The following is a 20,662-nucleotide window of genomic DNA, read 5'->3' as shown; positions in this document are numbered from 1 at the left end:
TTTTGGTTTTTGATGAAATTTCATACTTTAAGCTCTTATTAGGGTTTAGATTTCGGATGAGATAGAGCACAAAGTTCAGAATTTGGATCAAAATCAATGAATTTGATCACGAACTAGTTTTGAGTTATTTATGAAACTATCACCACGTGTTCTGTAATCTAACGCTCTGGAAGGTACATACGTAATATACGATAAAACATTATTGTAAAATAACCCACCCACATCTTAAATTAGGTCACTTTCAATATTTTGATCAATCTTATATTTAAATTTTCTTCTTAACTAAAAAGTACTTATTCTAAATTATAAATATTAACTATATATTAAAGGAAACCTATAGCTACAGTATAGGTTTCATAGTTGCATAAATAACCCATGTGAAAACATATGTTTGCTCTTTTGCCCCTCCAACTTTCTTCTCTGCTTTTACATTAACATATGCCAGCTGTTTGTATTTACTGTTGTTGTATGCCACAGTATTTTCTTCTCTGCCACGTATAATGCTGACATGCTTTTACCTTTACTTTTTCAACTCTTCATTTACTTTTATGTTCCCATTTCTCTGACATTCTCAACAAGAAGCTAGCCACACAGGTTCTAAAGGTACTTTCTCATTTTATTGTATTAGATTTCAGGATTTGCTATTTATGGCTTACGGTCAGATGACTTTTACTTTTTGCATTTACTTTTCCCCTGATTTGTTTCTTGATGGATTCTCTGCTGTTGGGTGTATCATATGTGTATTGTTAGATTTGTGTGTAGCATATGATGTGTGCCTTGAGTTATGTCTGTTATTAGTTCTATGTGGATTGACCGCCCTGTGAGACTCTGCCAATCGAGTCACCGCGTAAACATTTGAACAGCCAACAGCCCCAACCCAAACGGGTTACAAACAGGTTTTTACACAAACAAACCAATAATCAACCCTTAAAACAGAAACATTGAATCCCAATAATTGTGTCACAATTATTTAATGCAATACTATGAACTGTTAGTCTTTTTAATTAAACAAATTGCTTTGGTTACTCAGTTTGGTTTACTTGGGTTACTTTTGTATGATTATCTAAGCGAATAGTGAAAACGAATTGTTGGGTAAAATTTATGCTTATCAATACACAAAACGATGCTATAAAATACATTAAACTAAGTTACAAATACGTCCCGTGGAAATATTCAAGCATGAAATGCGACTGTAAAATACGAAATAAATTGGATCAGTGTGGTTTACGAATAAAATAGCTTCAAATCCGGAAAAAAAACAACCCAAACAATGCGACCCTCATCATCCCAGGTAAATATGTATTCATTTTTTCCCTGCATTTAAGTTCCAAAAAAAGGGGTTCGGAATAGCTTAAAGATTAAAAAGTGTTTCGCTGTACATGAGTTTCTTTTTATATTTATTTACACTAACTTATCTATTAATTATTTGTTGTAGAAGATGGTGACTTTTGGTTGAGGCTCTACGTGTTGCTTTGATGTTTAAGGTATACAATCAGTAGACACTTTTCTTCTGTAACGTTTTTATGTTACTGTTTGGTTTACCTGTTTGTTGATGTTTTTTCATACGGTTTCGTTATAAACGTTTATATGCTGTAGCTTTTATTTATTGTTGGTTTGCCTGTGCTTCTGTTATTTTTGGTTTCCTTTGGATAATTTTAGCATTAGATAACCTAGCCTTATGCCGTTTACGCGTAAGCCTTCAAGGCGTAAGCCTTTCGCTCCATACGATTATACAAATGAATCATCAAGTAGTACGTCAGCCATGCGTCAATCTACAACAGGTTATCATCCTACTCGATTCGAACGTTTGATGTCCAGTGTCGCCGTTGGATCTTACAGTGATGCTGCACCCTTACCATACAATTCCGAGATAAATGCTGCTGTTGACTCAGTTGCTTCTTCGTCACAATACCTAGGCGTAGGAGATTGCGAGCATATTTGTGAGTATTGCGGCGCGTTGTTCTGGTTTGAAGAAAGAGTTAAATCTTCTCCACTATGTAGACACCCAAGGTATAACATATGTTGCAGGGGTCGAGCGGTTTGTTTACCAATTCCCCTTTTGCCACCGGCTGCTTTAAGAGAACTGTTTTGTGATTCTGACTTTATGCATACCGTACGCGCTTACAACTCGATGTTTTCAATGACTTCATTTGGTGCAGAGATTGACGAGTACATTAATTATAGTCGTGGCCCATACGTGTTCAAAGTCTCAGGACAAATTTCTCACTGGTTGGGATCTTTATGTCCACCACCTAATGAGAAACCACGTTATCTACAAATGTATATATATGATACTCACAATGAAACTGCAAACCGAATGCGTTTCTTTTCTAATTCTAATAAGCCGTGCGTTTTACCTGAGATTGTCGCTCTTATTAGTAGGACTCTTGCATCATGTAACGAATACGTAAGGCTATTTAAAAGTGCAGCTGATTTTTGTGCCACTGCTAACATCGATGATTTCAAGATACGGTTGTACGACGGGCGTAGACAACGAACTTACGAGCCGCCAGCACCAGGCAATTGGGTGCAATTGTGTGTGAGAATGAAACTGATGCAAGTAACTTTGATATCATCATTCACTCCAAAGATGGTGTCCCTCAAAGGGTTAGCAAATTGCATTCATCATATATGCCCCTGCAATATCCATTGCTATTCCCGTATGCAGAGCAAGGATGGTCCGCTGACCTTCGTCTTCGATCGACCTCTTCGTCAGACAATAAGTTGACAATGAATATGTATTATAGTTACCTCATACATGACCGCGAAGGTATATATACACATTTGTTAAAAGGAGGTAGGCTTTTTCAGCAATATTTAGTAGATGCGTACGTTTCCATTGAACACTGTCGACTTGAATTTATAAATGCCAACCAAAATTTGTTTCGATGTGAATAGCTAAGTGGCATACATGATGCCATATCTAGAGGTGACACAGAGGCCCGTCATGTCGGGAAACGAATTTTCTTGCCTTCGTCCTTCACTGGGGTCCGAGGTATATGTATAAGCATTATCAAGATGCATTGGCCATATGTAGAGTCCATGGTAACCCACAGTACTTCATAACATTCACTTGCAACGCAAAGTGGCCTGAAATAACACGACACCTTGAGAATATGGGCTACGAACATGCGGAAGACAGGCCCGATATTATTGCAAGAGTCTTTGAACTTAAGGTCAAATCATTCATAAAATTTCTTAGAACAGACAAAACGTTTGGTGATGTCACCGCCGGTAAGAGCTACATTTCAGGTTACAATTTCCTTTTGTCAACGTTAAATGTTAATCATGACGATGACATAGTCGACTACATTTTTTTCATAGATCTATACATCATTGAGTTTCAGAAAAGGGGGCTTCCTCATTGTCATACTTTATTATGGGTTGCCCCACCTTTTAAGATAAGAATCCCTGCAGATGTTGACAAATACATCATAGCAGAGATACCAAACCCATCCGTTAACCCAACACTCTACAAAATTGTTAGTGAATGCATGCTTCATGGTCCATTCGGTTTGCTAAATCCAAACGCTTCATGTATGTGCGATGGCAAGTGCTCCAAATCTTTTCCAAAAGATTTCGAAATAAGCACACGGTTTGGCAAAGACGGTAATGTCCATTACCGAAGGTCGGCCAATGGCTTACGTGTTCTTAAGAATAATATACCACTAGATAATGGTTATGTTGTACCATTTAATCAAACTCTTTGCATGCGCTTTAACGCTCACATTAACGTTGAATATTGCGGCTGGAGCATGATGATTAAGTATCTGTTTTAAGTATATATCCAAAGGCGCAGATCATATTAAATTTGCCATTAGTAAAGAGAATGATACCTCACCCAGTACATCAGTTGACACACCATCTGAGGTGAACGAGATAAAGAATTTCGTTGACGGTCGATACATATGTCCACATGAATCGGCATGGAGGATTTTAAATTTTCCAATTCATAACAGAAATCCATCTGTGCAGATTTTAGCTGTCCACTTAGAAGGTATGCAAAACGTTACATTCAGAGAACATATGCAGCTACAAACCGTGGTTCATAATCCATCATTTGGAAAAACCACATTGACTGAATGGTTAAGAAACAATCAAATCCATACTGATGGTGCAAACCTTCGATATATCGACTATGTCTCTCGATACTGGTGAAATGAGTCTGGTAAAGGATGGATTCGTAGGGCGGACAAAAAGGATCCCGCAATAGGACGACTCATATATGTGCACCCAACATCTGGAGAACTATTTTACCTACGACTGTTGCTATGCCACCAAACAGGCTGCAGGTCATTTGCTGAAATACGCACCGTCTCAGGAGTTACACATACAACTTACCGCTCAGCATGTGAAAGCCTTGGGTTGATTGGCAATGATTTAGAGTGGCTTTCAACATTTACTGAGGCATCAGCTTGGGCAACATCATCAGAATTAAGATCTTTGTTTGCAACTATGCTTTTATTTTGTGACATCGCCAACCCACCTGTTTTCTGGCAAGAAAATTGGGAAAAAATGTCAGATGATATACGATTACGGATACACAAAGAGGGTCAGCAGTGCGGTGGTTCTATAAACGATTGCGATCTACAACAATACGTTTTATACGAGATTGAATTACTACTAAATTCAAGCACCCCTTCAAAAACACTTCGAGATTTTGGTCTCCCAATGCCTTCCGATTCGATACTCGCTTCACTTAAAAACAGGTTACTAATGGAAGAAAAGCCATACGATAGAGTCGCGTTAAGCGCTGAACATTCAAAATTACGAGCTCAACTGAATAGTGAACAACTTCAGGTTTATGAAAGAGTAATGCATTCAGAAAATACAAATTCTCAACTTTTGCTATCTGTTTACGGTCACGGTGGCACAGGCAAAACATTTTTATGGACGACGATAATTTCAGCACTTAGGTCGAAGGGAAAAGTTGTATTAGCAGTTGCGTCATCGGGAATCGCCTCACTTCTATTACCAGCTGGACGCACAGCTCACTCACGATTTAAGATACCTTTAGAGTTAACGGAACGATCAACCTGTGATATAAAAAAAAGAACACAGCTGTCTATCCTTTTGGCAGAAACGTCTCTTATAATATGGGACGAAGCCCCTATGAGTGATCGAAAATGTTTCGAGTCTCTGGACAGAACACTTAGAGATTTGTTCGAAGAAAGAGGAAAACCTTTCGGTGGGAAATCTATATTATTAGGTGGTGATTTTAGACAAACACTTCCCGTAATAGGAAAGGCGTCACGTTCAGATATCATTAACTCTACATTACCAAGATCGCATTTATGGAAAAAATTCAAGGTACATAAATTAAACCATAATATGCGAATTACAACTAATATTCAGAATGATGCCGACTTAATTGGTATTCGTGAATTCGCGACATGGCTACCAGACGTAGGAAATGGTGCCATCGGCGAAGCAGATAGAGATGACCCCGAAAATGCGAAACTAATCGAAATACCTGCTCATTTACTTTTACATCCTAAGGAGAACAACTTGGATTCGTTAATTCGGTTCGTGTACGATGGCTCCATTTTAAACAACCCATGTGCACAAAATTTATCTGACAGGGCAATCGTTTGCCCCAAAAATGCCACTGTAGAACAAATCAACGATTTGATCTTAGAATCATGCCCGGGAGAATACAAGACATATCTAAGCAAAGACACAATCGTCCCATACTCACTAAACAGAGGAGACATCGACATTTTGTACCCAGAGGAACACCTAAATCAGCTGAACTTCAACGGAATCTCACCACATAAACTAAAACTAAAGGTCAATACCCCAATTATTTTATTGCGAAATATAAACCAACATTCTGGTTTATGCAACGGAACAAGACTTTTAGTTTCACAACTCCTACCAAAAGTCATTGAAGCACACATAATCACAGGAACACGAATTGGTCATCGAGTGTATATACCAAAAATAAACTTCGTGCACAAAAACAAAGAATTGCCATTCGTCTTTACCAGACGTCAGTTTCCAGTTAAAGCATGCTATGCAATGACAATCAATAAGAGTCAAGGTCAATCTTTAAAAAAAATTGGCGTCTACTTACCAGAACCTGTATTCACACACGGACAGCTATACGTCGCTTTCTCAAGAGCAACATCTCCAGATTCTCTAAAAGTGTTGGCGTCTACAACAGAAGACAGTTGTGTAAATAAAACAAAAAACATCGTCTTTTCAGACTTCATGAATGAAGTAAACACTATTGAGGTTTCTACTGCATAAGGCTACACATTGTGATACATGAATATATAATGCGTGTTTTATTGATTATACACATACATAAAAAATAAGAAAATTTATTATGTTTTCACCATATCATATATGTTTTGTCTATACACAACTTTCTTTTATATAAATGCATACAACTCACTTATATAAATTGTCCCTAACTTACTTTATCAACAGAGTACATAAAATGGAGACACAACGGATCTCATGTATAAAGGCAACAGGCGATGCAATACCTATTACAATACGAGCTATAAGGAAATGGAAGCCATTCACAAGAAGAGAAGATGTTGCTTACTGATCGACAAATATGTAAGTATACAAATTACCATACAAACTGATTTTAAACCACTTTTGTAATATAACAAATACAATATATAGGGAGATGCTATCCAGGCAAATGTACACAACCTGGACAAGGATTACTTTGAGAAAAAAATCGATCTAATGTCATGCTATGAAATTGACAACTACATTTGCGAACAAGCATTGCCGGAAATGAAGTCTACTGATCACCCTGCAACAATAAGATTAGGCACAAACATCATTCTCAATCATGTAACCGCTCCACAAGACTTTCCCCAGTTCTACTTCAGGCTAAGCGACTACAACCAGCTATGCGAGCGTGTACACAAAAGGGATTGTCTCACAGGTAATAGTAACTCTAATCACATGCTATTACCCAATACAAAACACAACCTAATCGTACCCAATTACAGACTATGCAGGAAGGCTTGATACAGCAACCCCAGATAAGACCTCAAATGGAAAGTCAGTGATACGGCTTAATATGACAGATATCAGGTAATCTCCTTTTACCAATTGCGCACATTCGATAATATATAGATCTGGCGTTTACAAAAAAATACCCACATTTCAGCGGGAAAGCAATAGAGGTTACAATCTGGGAAGAAATAATGCCACAATTTAGCTCGGAGACAATGCAAAAGACTGACCCACCGATCATTATTGTGCTCACATCAACAAAAGTTGCAAAATTTTTAGGTATATACAACTGACAAAAATTTACATATAAAAGATAGCAAAAAGCTAACCTCCAACATATTTGCAGAAAAAATACAACTGTCATCAACTGCTGCAACACACATATATTTCGACCCACCAACTGAAAAGACATCATCATCATCATCATCGTACTCAGTATATCCCACCAATAGCAAAGCTATGGTAGGGTCTGAGGAGGGTAAGATGTAGGCAGCCTTACCTCTACCCCATAGGGATAGAGAGGCTGCTTCCGGTGAGACCCCCGGCTCGATAGTAGTTTTGCATCAAGCCTTGGACATAAGGCACATAGCACTCAATCATCGGGACACCGGCTGATCGGTGCATGTACCCTTATCTTTCAGCTATCAACGCCACTACATGATGCCTGATTAACCGTCCGTCACTTTTAACGTTATTTTCACGAGATTAGTAAAATAACGTCAAAATTAGTGCAATTTCACTTTTGCCCACCCGAGGGTTCACACATATATACATCATATGTGCGCACCGCAAGCAGGGCTAACCAACTGAAAAGACAGTTACCCTGAAATCAAGGTACAACACATTTACTAACGCCATATGAATTCTAACTCGAAAGAACCCCACCCTGTTGTTGGGTTATGAAGGCCTTTGGGCCGGTTTTATTAGAAGGCCCGGTTTTGGCTCCTAATTATGTTTAACCCTAATCTTGTTTATTATATATATCCCATCATGTAATTGTAATCTTGGTTCTGAGCTAATAAGAAAACCTAGTTGCAGCCCGTGGACGTAGGTCCCCTCGCGGGGACCGAACCACGTTAAATTCTTGTGTCGTTTATATTTTCGTTTATGTGTGTTTATCGTTGTGCATGTGTGTGCTGTTTCGCTTCCGCGCGCCGCTTTGTTCCTAACAAGTGGTATCAGAGCTTTGGCTCGTTGTTTACACACGGTTTTGCACGGGGTATCGATCGGAAAAAAAAAAAAGGTAGAAGAGGCTGGTTTGAGAAGGGCTGCTACAGTGCCGCCGCTACAGTGCCGCGGTGAACAGTATCCGGCATGAACAGTGTTTCCGGCCGTGAACAGTGATTCCGGCGGTGAACAGTATTGTCAGAGATCTTCGTTTTTCTGGTTAACAGGGCTGTTCGGGGCTGTTTTTCAGGGCTGTTTGGGACGGTTTTCCGGGTGATTTTGCAATTAGAATTCCTGTTTTGGACTTCTTGGAGTTGCAGGTTTCACTCGGGCGTTGCAGGTGAAGCACCGGGTCGGGTGTTTCGGGTTTTAGGGTTTTTCTTTGGAGGTTGCTCGGCTTCAGGGAACCGGGTTTTGTGAAGACCATTTAGGTTCGGGTTCAGATTTGTTTGCAAGAGATTAGTCTGAGGTAACTTTATATAGTTTATTTACAGTTAGTTGATTTATCGGTTATTGCAAGAGCAAATCGGTTTATTTGGCAGTGTTCTATTGAACAATCGTCAAGTTTAGGCCCGTGCCCTTGTTGTGTCTGTTCACTGTTTTCGATTTGTTCTCGTTTGTTATTGTTATAACTGAAGACGAGGTGGTTATGATCGGAATGTTTGACGGTTTGGATTTTGGTTGATTGGTTTGTCATGTGAACTTGGATATAGTACTGGTGATGGATAAACTTGGAGAAAATGGAACCAGCGGGTGTGCTGGTGACGGCATAAGTGAAAAAAAAAAATGAGGTTAGTGGCAAGTCATGTTAACTATTGCTCGTTTGGATGATCTTTCGGTTAGGGTTTGAGTTAACTGATCGTGTGTACGGTCATAGAACCCTTGGTACCGCTTGATTTCATGAAAGTTCTACTGTTGTTATAGCTGTTTGCCTGTTAGCTGGTTCGAAACTGTGATTATTACTTCTTGTTCGTTTGGAATTGTGAAGTTATATCTTGTTTGGTGGTGATCAGTGGTACACCATTTGAGAGGTTCATAATCTCGTGTTGGGTAAAGTTATTTGCCGGGATAGTACGAGTGGGGTTCATCTCATGGAGTGTTGGTGTGGCATGGGTTGGGATAACAGGAACAGTGGGAGCTGGGCATAGTCGACTTGGTAGGTTGCGTAGAGGTGAGACATTTTAAGAGTCGATGTCGAAAGGTTTGGAATTCTGCTTTTGAGAATGTATCTGGGGTTGATGCATTGAGACTCAGTGAAGGCGGTGAAGACTCTTGGGTTCAAGATTCTAGTTTGCTTTATTTCTTGTTACTCACTTCAATGAAGCATTTGTTGAATCTTTTAGTTAAAGACTTTTGGAAGATACGGTCTCTGTATCGTCGGAAGAAGTGAACCAACTTCCGAGTTATAAGGTCTTGGCTCGCTGAATCGGGTAGAGCTAAGGGGTTTCAGTTTGCAGACATGAAGCCTGGAGCCACAGTGATGTTAGCTTGAGCGTATTCGGAGGTCTGAACATGTTCGGGGTTTTGGTAACAGTGGGAGCACGCGGTGTGTTCTAGGTTTGTTTCCAAAGGGACGTTGAGTTCGGAAGACTGGGAGATCCGAATGTGAAAATCTCTCCTGGTATAGTCTGCTGATTTTTGGAGAGTGATTATCCTCTGGAAGTCTTTGGAGCCGGTAGTGTGAGTAAGTGAGGGCCGGTTAAGATTGAGGATGAGCCATTGGCGGGTTTTGTCATGGCTGGGTCTGTGATGACCGGATTGGAGCTCTCGGGAGCTTCAATTGGCCTTTCAGGTAACTGATGGGAAGGGGCGCTGCAACTGGTGTGGATTGGTAGAAATCTTAGTTTGTTCCTAGAGAACTGGAGGCTTGGAGAACTTCTTTTGTTGAAGTTTTAGCTTGTTCTTGGAACTGGAGGCTTGGTTGATTTCTATTACTGAAGATTACTAGAGTTACTGGATGAATGAGATTGTTATATTTACTTGGATGGCAGGCTGGAATTTATCGCAAGGCCTTCAAGTGGGAGATTGTTGGGTTATGAAGGCCTTTGGGCCGGTTTTATTAGAAGGCCCGGTTTTGGCTCCTAATTATGTTTAACCCTAATCTTGTTTATTATATATATCCCATCATGTAATTGTAATCTTGGTTCTGAGCTAATAAGAAAACCTAGTTGCAGCCCGTGGACGTAGGTCCCCTCGCGGGGACCGAACCACGTTAAATTCTTGTGTCGTTTATATTTTCGTTTATGTGTGTTTATCGTTGTGCATGTGTGTGCTGTTTCGCTTCCGCGCGCCGCTTTGTTCCTAACACCTGTCACTAAACATCAATATTCAACTGCAGATTCCAACAACAACGACCTCAAGCACTTGCAATAGAGCCCAGACAACCTCCTCAGCAGCAAACAGAAACGATCAGCACAATTTCTGAAATTCACCAGCATAGATATTTAAATCGAGAGGTAACATATATAATCTGCAACAAATCTGTTTCGCCAATATTTACGCTGCATTTCGTTTCTATACATGGTTAATAACTACGAATACCTTGAATTTTGATTTTAAATGTATATTTAACTACTTTTTTATACTTGAAGAACAAATATGAAATATTCTACAGCGAATACGAGAAAAGCACATCCGAAACCGAACCGAACCCAAAAACAAAAAACCCGCAAACTTAAAAAAACCAAACCGAACAACTTAAGAACTTCATAAAACCGAAAGTATGGTTTTTGGTTCGGTTTTAGTAAAAACCCCACAACAATTTGTTTTAATGGTTATAGCTAAAATATTATGATTATTTCGATTTCTTTAATTATTTCGATTTGGTTTTTCGGTTCTTAACAAAATACAAAACCGAACCAAAACCAATATTTCGTTTTTTTCTAATTTTCAACGTGTTCAAAACCGACCACCCGGTTTCTAATTTGGTTTCGCTTTTTCGGTTCAGTGGTTTTGGTTTTTACAGTTTCAGGTCAGATTCTCCCGTTTTGTGCACACCCCTACATGACACAAAAAAACTAATATAATATATTGTCTAAACTATATAGGAAGAAAAAAACTTCATATGTGACGCAATAGTAACAGACATTGCAACAAAAACATGGTTCTTTCGTCAATGCCCAGAATGCAGCCGCAAAATGTTCCCCAAAAAAAAGAAATGGTCGTGCGGAAAACATGACGACATCACGGACCCGAAATTGCTGTAAAAAAACACACTCTTAAATTGCTTCAAACACTTTATAAACTACATAACCTTATTAAACAAAAACTACAGGTACACCATTGGAGTAATAGTTACGGACGACACCGGTTCTGCAAAAGCCACAATCTTCAACACTGCAGCAAACACTTTACTCGGTATAACATGCTAAACGCTTGTCGTTGAAAGAGGCTACGAAGATCCAGACATAATACCAGAAGACGTGCATGCCTTAAGAGGAAAACGAGCCGTGATGCACATTCAACACAGCAAAAACTCCTACAACCTCAAGATTAACAGGGCCAGCAACGTCAGCACACAGCTATCAGCCACCAACGAAGCATCAACACTGCCTGAAACAACCTACAAACCACCACCTCAGTTGTTGCCAACAACAAAAGAGATCACCGAAACTGCAACTGCAAAAAGACCACTCACCTTTGATGAAGCAGGTATGAATACATACAATAGTTCCATCATCTTTTACTTTGCTGTCACAACACATTCTCTTTTACAACTGTAAAAAGTTTTAGATTACCTAATACACCGACATGAGATACTTAACATGTTTATTTTAACAGGTATAAGTAAAACCAAGATACCAAGACTAAGATAATCAAGACAAATAGCTTATGCAAAAGTGCAGCTATGTGGATCCATCAACGCAACGACTTTTTTGTAACTGCTAAGAAACCTAGCTGCATATGTATATGTAAATGCATAACTTCTTAGTGCCTAACTAGAAAACAGGATACCCATCTTTTGTAAAGACACATGAAAAATGTTGGGTTTTAATCTTTCCTAAAAACAAACTTTTAAAACTTTGTAGAAAACCATTAACAAATAACGGCGCAATGCGCCGGGTTACACCTAGTTATTTGTGATAAAATATGTAATAAAGTTCATGGATGATTAGGATATGAAATATAAGTATCTTCATAATTTAGGGACGGAATAAACAACACTAATGTAAGGTTGAATGGTTGATTTACGTGTATGAGACTATGAGTGCTAGGCATAGAAAGGAAGATGGCTCTCGTCTAGGGATGAGCTCGGTACCGTATCAGTATCAAAAATACCGATCCCGAAAATCATAAATTCTTGGTACTGTTACCGAAATATTCAGTTCGGATACTGGTATTGAAGGTAAAAATTCGGGAAATACCGGTACCGTACCGAACCCGAAACTCAAAACTTTTGTGCCGATTCGGTACCGACGGTACCAAATCGATACCGATTTTGGTACCGGGAACTAGAGGTGCAAACGAGCCGAGCCCGCTCGACTAGACTTGAGCTCGGCTCGTTTAGCTTACACAGAGCGCGAGCTCGGCTCGTTTCGAACTCTATTTTCAAAGCTCGAGCTTGGCTCGTGAATGGATTTTGAAGCTCGAGCTCGGCTCGTTTACTATTTATCATTTATTTTTTTATATAGTTATAATTATTTTATATATTTTTTTCCAAGTTTATGTATAAAAGAATATATATTATTTAGTAATTTTTCTTTATTTTTTCATAAAACTATATTTTTTAATTAATAATTATTAAATGTATATTTTAAAAAATATATAAATGGCAGACTCGTTTAGGCTCGCGAGCCGGCTCAAGCTCGATAAGTAAAGCTCGGGCTCGTTTATTAAACGAGCTTATTTTTAGGCTCAGGCTCGATAAAGCTCGGCTCGATCGAGCTTTTTAACGAGCCGATCTCGACTAGCTCGCGAGCAGCTCGGCTCATTGGCACCCCTACCGGGAACAACCAGTATCAGTATCGAATTTGCTCATCCGAGAATACTCTCGTCACCCTTAGATATTTCGTTGGAACTTCGTAGCAGCCATCTTTGATAATTGTTGAAAATAAAAGGGATGTGACACAAAATGAAGAAGGAACATCAGGCCTGGCCCTTTATTTAAATGAGAAAAAAAACATTATTTTCAGATATTTGAAATTTTGAATCACTACAATATGAAAACAAGATTTCAATTTTTTCAACCGTAAGCGTCACAATCTTTATCTTTACTATTTTACATATTGTAAAAGTGTGGCAACATGGTCAAATCAGACGGATCTAACTCAATTAGTCAATTAAGCATGAATTAGTTTTAAAAATAATAAATATCAATTATTTAATCTTAATCTTCAATGTTAATTTTAAATTTCAAAAATATATATAAACGAAACTTCCCCAACATTCTCTAACGTTATCAGATTGCTTTATTTGTAAATGTATGTTTGTCATGCATTTGAACCGAATTCACAGGTATGGAGCCTCACCAAACCTAGATAGCCTTTAAACAGTTTATAACATCTCATTAAATTAAAAATTAACTTCACCAAATATTTTATAAGAAAATCCTATGAAATAAGGATATACTAAAATTTAGTATCTGATTTATAAAATATATATTATTAATAATTAGGAAGCAATTTTATAGTAAGAAAAAACTAAGCGGGTCATGGGTCTCATCAAACCCAAATAGTTTTAAACTGGGTTATAACATCTAATTATTTGTGAAACCGTTTTCATTATCAAATCCTAAGTATATTATTAACGTCCTTACAATAAATAAATTAAAATTCAAAAAATAAATAAATATTATAAACGAATAATGTAAGATAACCCCGTAATACGAGGGATAAAACTGGCTTTTAATATATGAGACTGTTTACTCAAATATTGATTGTATAACACAAGCATGGTTGCAAAAGTCGTTAGGTGCTCCCAGGAAGATCGATTGGGGAGTTGCGAGTACTCGTCATAGGCGGAGAGTACTCGGGGAGTACTCGAACATTGTAAATTATAAAGAAACTAATTTTGAGGAACTTATATATGTGTCAAGTATAAATCTACTAGTATTTATAGCAAAATACGTGAATATCAATATAAATAAAAAAGATACATCTTTAAATACTAAAGTATCTAAAATTTGAAAACAATTAATTTAAAAAATGATAGTCGTTCTTTAATGTTATAGAATTATGAATTATGTTTAACTTTATAAAGTCAAAATCGGCTCCAGTTAACCTAGTAGATCCAATTGTGGCAAAGGTTGATCACTTTTGATCGAATCCGAGTAACTAGGTGGAGTTAAAGAAAGTCGTCTCGGCACCGTACCTTGTAGCGATTACTCGGCGCCTAGTCGGGATTTTTACAACCTTGAGTACAAGTGTTGCATCAATAGAATGGTGATTTCAATTCGGTTTGGTCTCAAACTTTGGACCTATTTTTTTTTTATTATTGTTATTTTTTTAATTACATTGTTTAGTCAAAGTAATTGGGGCGCCATTGGCCTTTGCGTTGCCACATCGATCACGAACATCATAACAAAGGGCGCGAGAGAAAAGTGTGAGTTGGCTCACGGTCGCTAATGTAGAGTGGAGGACTAAAGGGAATTGATTAAATGTTATGGGGAGGCTATTGGCTCATCACCCACCACAACAAGCTCTAGTTAGGGGTACGCAAGTGGGTAGGGGTGAACGGTTAGCGTCCAATTAGCACCATGAGACGTAATATTTTAGGATGAATCCTGGTTATGGCTTGACAACACACAGCCTAATTATTATTTACCTAGTTTCTTATAACTATTGTGTCTCTTTTTATTTATAGTGTTACCCCGTGTTATATGGTTGTTTTACATTATTCGTTTTAAATACTTATATATATTTTGAATTTTAATTTTATCTATTATAAGAAAGTTAATCATATATTTAGGATTTGATAATGAAAGAGTTTCACAAATAAATGAGATGTTATAACCTAGTTTAAATGATATATGAGTTTGGTGAGACCCATGACCCGCTTATTTTATTTTTACTATAAAACTGTTTCTTAATTATAAATAATATAAAATATCTTTTTTTAATCGAATATTAATTTTTAATATATCCCTATCTTTGGTAAGATTAATTATTAATTTAATGAAATGTTATAACGTCTTTAATGGCTATCTGGGTTTGGTGAGACCCATACCCGTGAATTCGGGTCAAATGCATGAATTTATAAATAAAAAAGTTGGTGGCTTAAGATGATGTGTTAAGAAACCAAAGAATTTTTAAAGATTCGTTTATATATATTTAAGATTTAAGATTACTTTATAAAAAGTAATTATAATAATGTCATCACATCTGTTTTTTCATTACATTGTTTTGTTTTGTTGGTGCGATATATCCATCTTTAACATTCTCCCCCAAAATATATATATATATATATATATATATATATATATATATATATATATATATATATATATATATATAGGCTTTGGTTCTTTTCAGAAATAAACTTACAGCGAGAAGTGCGAGAAGTAATATTAACCAATCAGATTTTTTCTATTATTATTTTGATTTATTTATATTTAAGGTTATTTCTGTCAATTTATCCTAATTCTAATAATGGTAACTTATAATAATTAATATCTTTATTATAATTATTTATTAAAAACATAAAAACTCCGGTCAATCCCTGTTAACGATGATTCTGATCCCTGTTAACCCAATAAACTCAATCCCTGTCAAATAGCTACATAAGATCCTAAATCAACATCGTTTCGACTTCAATTACAAACTCATTGTTAACGATGATTCCGATTTCGATTATGAGATTTACCAAGCGACTGTTATACCATATATTATTCCGCCCTAATTCAAGATCGAAACGACTGAACCTCCAGACGATGATACATATATTCTCTATCAGCAACATCAGGTTCTAATCATTCCTTGTGTTTCCCAATTATGTCTAGCACGATAATTTTATTTATTAGTTTTTGATAAAATAAATGTCGAGACCGTTTATTGTTCCTCAAACTAATGCTGAAGTTTTGTAATGATTTTCATTTACTACAAATTTAATCTGATATCTTTTTAATGTTAGGGTTGATATTTTGTTATTATTTTTCAAAGATTAATTCATTAATGCATACAAATCATTAACTGAATATACAACCATAAATGGATGAGTATAAAACTATTGGTTTTCCTTAACTTATCATCCTCACCTCTTCATTATTCTCTTAAGATTACACAAAACACGTAAGTAATATCCTTGTATAATTGTTCCTCTTATTTTCAATGTTCAATTGCCCTGTTTCTCTCTAATTTGATATATTAACATGTGCAATGGAAATTGGATCAAAACAACATGTGGGTCAGTCAAGCAGCGTATGGTCTGATGATTATGACGGTAAGTTACCTGGCAGTGTATTGTTATCATGATTGTAGACATATTCATCTTATTATCTTTAAAAATCCATCGAACTTTGTTGTATTAATTTTCTGTCGTAGCGATATGGTGGCATGATTGACTCCATAAACGATCGGTTTTTATGTGTGTGTGTCGCTTCTTATATTTGTTGTAGGTTTGTATCTCATTATGTATGTAGGTGTGTTCGGTTATGTGTATCTTATCATGTTTGGTTGTCTGTTTGTGTATGTTCTGTATTTTGTGTAGGTTTGCTTATCTGTACCATGTACGTCCATTGGTCCCTTTATGCCCATCTTTGATGTATGTCCATTTTTTTATGATTTGTACTGTGTGTATGTGTATATGTCCATACGTATTTGTGTATGTGTGTTCGTATTCATGTTAGTCATCGTTTTATTTGTCGGTATGTATGCATATATGTTTGTTTGTGTGTCTGTATATATGTAGACCTTTATCTTGTATTTTCATTTATTTTTGCTAAAGTAGCTTACTTATTTTTCTTGCAATTTTGTTTGAGTATAATTATTTTTACACGCGTTTACTCCTATGTAAACAGCAACTACGCTTGCTCCTGAGGAGGTAACTGTGGTCACAGAGAAATATCCCGCGGTCTCAGAAAATACATCCAAAGATGTTCTTGATCTACAAGCCATAGTTACCGTAACTAACGAGCCAATATTCGGCCAGTCGACTGTTCAACAGGGTATGAACCATGAAGGTTAGACTTAATAAAGATTAATGTTTCCCGAGTTTCTTTAATGTAATGTCTGCTATCATCCCCCATTTATTTGTTTATAATTAGATTTTTTAATTAATCTTAAACGCAGAAGAGGTGCAACATGTGCATCCGAACTACTGCTACACACCTTATGGTACCAAACAATGGATTCCAGATGTTCCAACTGATGAGAAACCTTACGTTGGGCTACGTTTTAATACTTGGGATGATGTTGTTAACATGTACAAGGCATACGCTGCTAAAGCTGGTTTTGATGTAAGGATTTCAACCACAACACGGACAAAGGGTGTTATTTCTCATAAATATATTGTTTGCAGCAAAGCCGGTAGCCCACGCTGTAAAGATGTGGATACCTTGGAAACTCCATCATCGTCTTCTAAGCGCCGCAACATTAATATCAAGGTTACCGGTTGCAATGCATGTATTAGACTTAAAGTTCCATCAAGCTCCGTGGGGTTCGAGATATATAATTTTTCAGAGGCTCAAAATCATGGACTTGTCGATGATTTTAATATGGATCTAACTAGAAGAAGAAGACAACTACAGTTTTCAGAAAAGGAATTCATACATTGTCTTCAAACTACGGGTTTCGGTCCAACCGTTGCTCACCGTGTGCTATCATCTTTGAAGGGTGGGCAACACTTGGTAGCGGGATCAAAGACGGACTTTAAGAACCATGCTTGCAATGTAAGGGGTGTTATTGCTGATGCGGATGCTCAAATGATTGTGGATAGGTTTAACCACAACATGAGTAATTTAGAGGACTTTTTTTTCCAATACAAAGCTGTTGACGGTGTGCTATCGTCAATATTTTGGTTTGATGGCATATCAAGATGCAACTACAGTATGTTTGGTGAAGTTTTAGCTTTCGACGCTACATACATACCAACTGGTAATGATTGTCGTATACTGTTTATTATTAACATGGTCATGTTTTTGTTTTACTAATCAAGTATTTTGTTTTGTGCAGTCATAATATGATTTTCGTTCCATTCACGGGCGTTGATTGCCACAAGAAATGTGTAACTTTTGGTGCTGGCTTGATATATAATGAGACAATTGAATCTTATAAGTGGTTACTAAATACTTTTGTATCATCTCATGGAAAGCAGTCGCGCCTGGTGTTGACCGATCAGGACGCAACTATGAAACAAGCAGTTTCCACAGTTTTGACTGAATCTACACACAGACTGTGCATGTGGCACGTCACAAATAAAATACATGTTAAGGTATGTATATGCATTTCATTAGAATGGTCAGATTCAGTTTAATGGACCGATGGGTTGATTGCTTCCTAACGTTACATTTTTTTAATTCATCACTGTATATACCCATTGTTTGATTTTTATTCAGTATACACACCTATTAGCAACTACAAGATGTTGTTACAATTTTGGATACAATTCCCAATTCTGTTTCATTATTGTGTACTTACAAATTTATGTTACCATCCATTTATTAACCTGGTACGGTGCCTACCGCACCAAAAATACTACTGAATTGTTTTTTTTAAAGTTGAAGGGCGAGATGCAGGTTAACGAACAAATCAGATGTCGTGTTAATAAGCTGGTTTGGAATGTATTCATCAAGCCTGAGACGTTTGAGTCTAGATGGCATGAATTGATTGACGACTTCAACTTAAGCGAAAACAAATGGTTGAAAGACATGTTTGCAATTAGGGATAGTTGGGTACCCGCTTACTTTAGAGACTTGCCAATGTGTTGTCTGATGAAGACTACATCTCGGTGTGAGAGTTCAAATTCACAATTCAAAGTATATTCAAGCCATGGAAACAACCTAGTTCAATTCATGAACTGTTTTGAAATGGCTTTGAATGCTCAGCGTCATGTGCAACGCGAACTACAGAATGATACCACAACAAAGAGACCGCCAATAGAGACCCGTTTGCCAATTGAGCGCCATGCTTCTTATGTCTACACTATAACAATTTTCAAAGAGGTTCAGAAAGAGATTACAAAGGGACTTTATCACTGTGCCTGTTCTCGTCTAGAGACTAAAGACGGACTAAACATTCACTACATCAATCACAAAGACAAAAGGAATGGTTTTGTTGGTGAATTTAAGGTTCTTATTTTATCACGAAAACACCTATCTTTATGCTTATCGTTTTCATAATTCAATGACGTTAACTAGTCACCCTTTTTTATAATTTATTTTGCAGGTGTGTCACCATCCCATTGATGATACGTTTTCATGTTCCTGTAAGGGTTTCACTCGTATTGGTTACCTGTGTAGACACATCTTAAAAGTCTTCCAAATCGAGCTAATAGATGAAATCCCAGAAAATTACATCCCAAAACGGTGGAGGAGTGACGTCCTACCATCGTCACTTTTCAAGATTGAATCAAGATACGGTGTCCTGGTTGATGAAAGGTCTAAACTAAGGCATCAGTTTCTGTCTTTAGCCAATCATTGCGCGAACCGGGCACGTGGTAACATAGACCTTCTTCAGTCCTTGGTCGACCAAATGCAACAGATGAAGAATAACATATGGGAAAAAATTCCTACAGAACCGTCTTATAATAGCAAGTCTGCCATAATTGAAGATTTGGTTGGATACAAAATACCCGATAAAGTGACAATAACTCCACCGATAAGGATTAGAAACAAGGGTTCTAGTTCTCGCAAGCGCAAGATAGGTCCCGGGGAGAAGGCAAAAAAAAGAAGCAAGAAACCAAAAAGATTCTGCAAAAAATGTAACAAACATGTTCACGGACACGACTCCCGTAACCACGAAAAAATTATGCTACTAAAAGAACAAAAACGAAAAGAGAGGGAGCAAAGGCGAAAAATCATGGACCAAAAGCGAAAAGAAAGGGTTGCAGTGATGGAGAAACAGGGAAGGGAATATGTGGAAAGTGACGAGTCTGTTGACACATCTGAAACGGACTCACCTAGCGATTCTGATGACAGCAGTGACACCCAATCAAGTTCTGATGAATGAAAGTGTTTTTGTTTATTTTTTTCCTTTTATATTTTACGGACCATAACCTTTGTCTTTATCCTTTTGGTTTAATAAATGACATGTTTTCTTTAGAAGCTCATTTTTCTTTCAATTACCTATGCACACACCCATTACCAACTTTTCAATTCCTATTACATCTTCATTCTCTTAGTATCTTGCTCTCATTCGATGCGCGAACGTTGGTATATCTCAATAACACGCTTGGTTAACAAACGGATATCTGAACGAACATGTATATCATTTTATATATAGATTGCATCACTACTTGTGTGTGTATAACTTAATATCTAGTTGTGTACGTCTGTTCAAACACTTTACAAACTTTGTGTCACACAGTTTTTAAAACCCGTGTACATACTCAATTTAGACAAAGTTCGGGTTAACAGTCC

At 37.2% G+C, this 20,662-nt stretch overlaps 3 protein-coding genes across 3 annotated transcripts; all 3 read left to right on the top strand.

The window, feature by feature from the left end:
- Positions 1-1,762: 1,762 nt before the first annotated feature.
- Positions 1,763-6,252, top strand: LOC143615019 (uncharacterized). The gene is made up of 3 exons (XM_077088279.1): positions 1,763-2,607; positions 3,038-3,537; positions 4,286-6,252. Exons 1-3 carry the CDS (start codon positions 1,763-1,765, stop codon positions 6,250-6,252), a joined length of 3,312 nt encoding a protein of 1,103 aa, XP_076944394.1.
- Positions 6,253-6,623: 371 nt separating this feature from the next.
- On the top strand, positions 6,624-8,571 carry LOC143615018 (uncharacterized). Its single transcript, XM_077088278.1, has 5 exons — positions 6,624-6,910; positions 6,978-7,062; positions 7,139-7,263; positions 7,331-7,462; positions 8,402-8,571. The coding sequence occupies exons 1-5, from the start codon at positions 6,706-6,708 to the stop codon at positions 8,569-8,571; spliced, it is 717 nt and encodes a 238-aa protein (XP_076944393.1). The 5' UTR covers positions 6,624-6,705.
- Positions 8,572-16,463: 7,892 nt separating this feature from the next.
- On the top strand, positions 16,464-20,310 carry LOC143615017 (protein FAR1-RELATED SEQUENCE 5-like). The gene is made up of 6 exons (XM_077088277.1): positions 16,464-16,527; positions 17,105-17,266; positions 17,364-18,198; positions 18,258-18,516; positions 18,803-19,372; positions 19,470-20,310. Exons 1-6 carry the CDS (start codon positions 16,464-16,466, stop codon positions 20,250-20,252), a joined length of 2,673 nt encoding a protein of 890 aa, XP_076944392.1. The 3' UTR covers positions 20,253-20,310.
- Positions 20,311-20,662: the final 352 nt, after the last annotated feature.

Source organism: Bidens hawaiensis, unplaced genomic scaffold (assembly GCF_021521415.1).
Source record: "Bidens hawaiensis isolate Kalapana, Puna unplaced genomic scaffold, B.hawaiensis_p1.1 tig00041686_1, whole genome shotgun sequence".
NCBI lineage: Eukaryota > Viridiplantae > Streptophyta > Magnoliopsida > Asterales > Asteraceae > Bidens > Bidens hawaiensis.
This window is presented reverse-complemented; position numbering and strand designations above follow the sequence as displayed.

What these genes read in the sequence shown, in the direction of transcription:
- LOC143615019 (XM_077088279.1), top strand. Translation starts at nt 1,763, where the DNA reads ATGCGTCAATCTACAACAGGTTATCATCCTACTCGATTCGAACGTTTG. An exon ending in AAGATGGTGTCCCTCAAAGG is followed by an intron (nt 2,608 to 3,037) that starts GTTAGCAAATTG and finishes GGCCATATGTAG; the next exon opens with AGTCCATGGTAACCCACAGT. An exon ending in GCTAAATCCAAACGCTTCAT is followed by an intron (nt 3,538 to 4,285) that starts GTATGTGCGATG and finishes GCCACCAAACAG; the next exon opens with GCTGCAGGTCATTTGCTGAA.
- LOC143615018 (XM_077088278.1), top strand. Translation starts at nt 6,706, where the DNA reads ATGTCATGCTATGAAATTGACAACTACATTTGCGAACAAGCATTGCCG. An exon ending in AAAAGTTGCAAAATTTTTAG is followed by an intron (nt 7,264 to 7,330) that starts GTATATACAACT and finishes ACATATTTGCAG; the next exon opens with AAAAAATACAACTGTCATCA. An exon ending in TATGGTAGGGTCTGAGGAGG is followed by an intron (nt 7,463 to 8,401) that starts GTAAGATGTAGG and finishes GCTGTTTTTCAG; the next exon opens with GGCTGTTTGGGACGGTTTTC.
- LOC143615017 (XM_077088277.1), top strand. Translation starts at nt 16,464, where the DNA reads ATGGAAATTGGATCAAAACAACATGTGGGTCAGTCAAGCAGCGTATGG. An exon ending in ATGGTCTGATGATTATGACG is followed by an intron (nt 16,528 to 17,104) that starts GTAAGTTACCTG and finishes CTATGTAAACAG; the next exon opens with CAACTACGCTTGCTCCTGAG. An exon ending in GTTTTGTTGGTGAATTTAAG is followed by an intron (nt 19,373 to 19,469) that starts GTTCTTATTTTA and finishes TTTATTTTGCAG; the next exon opens with GTGTGTCACCATCCCATTGA.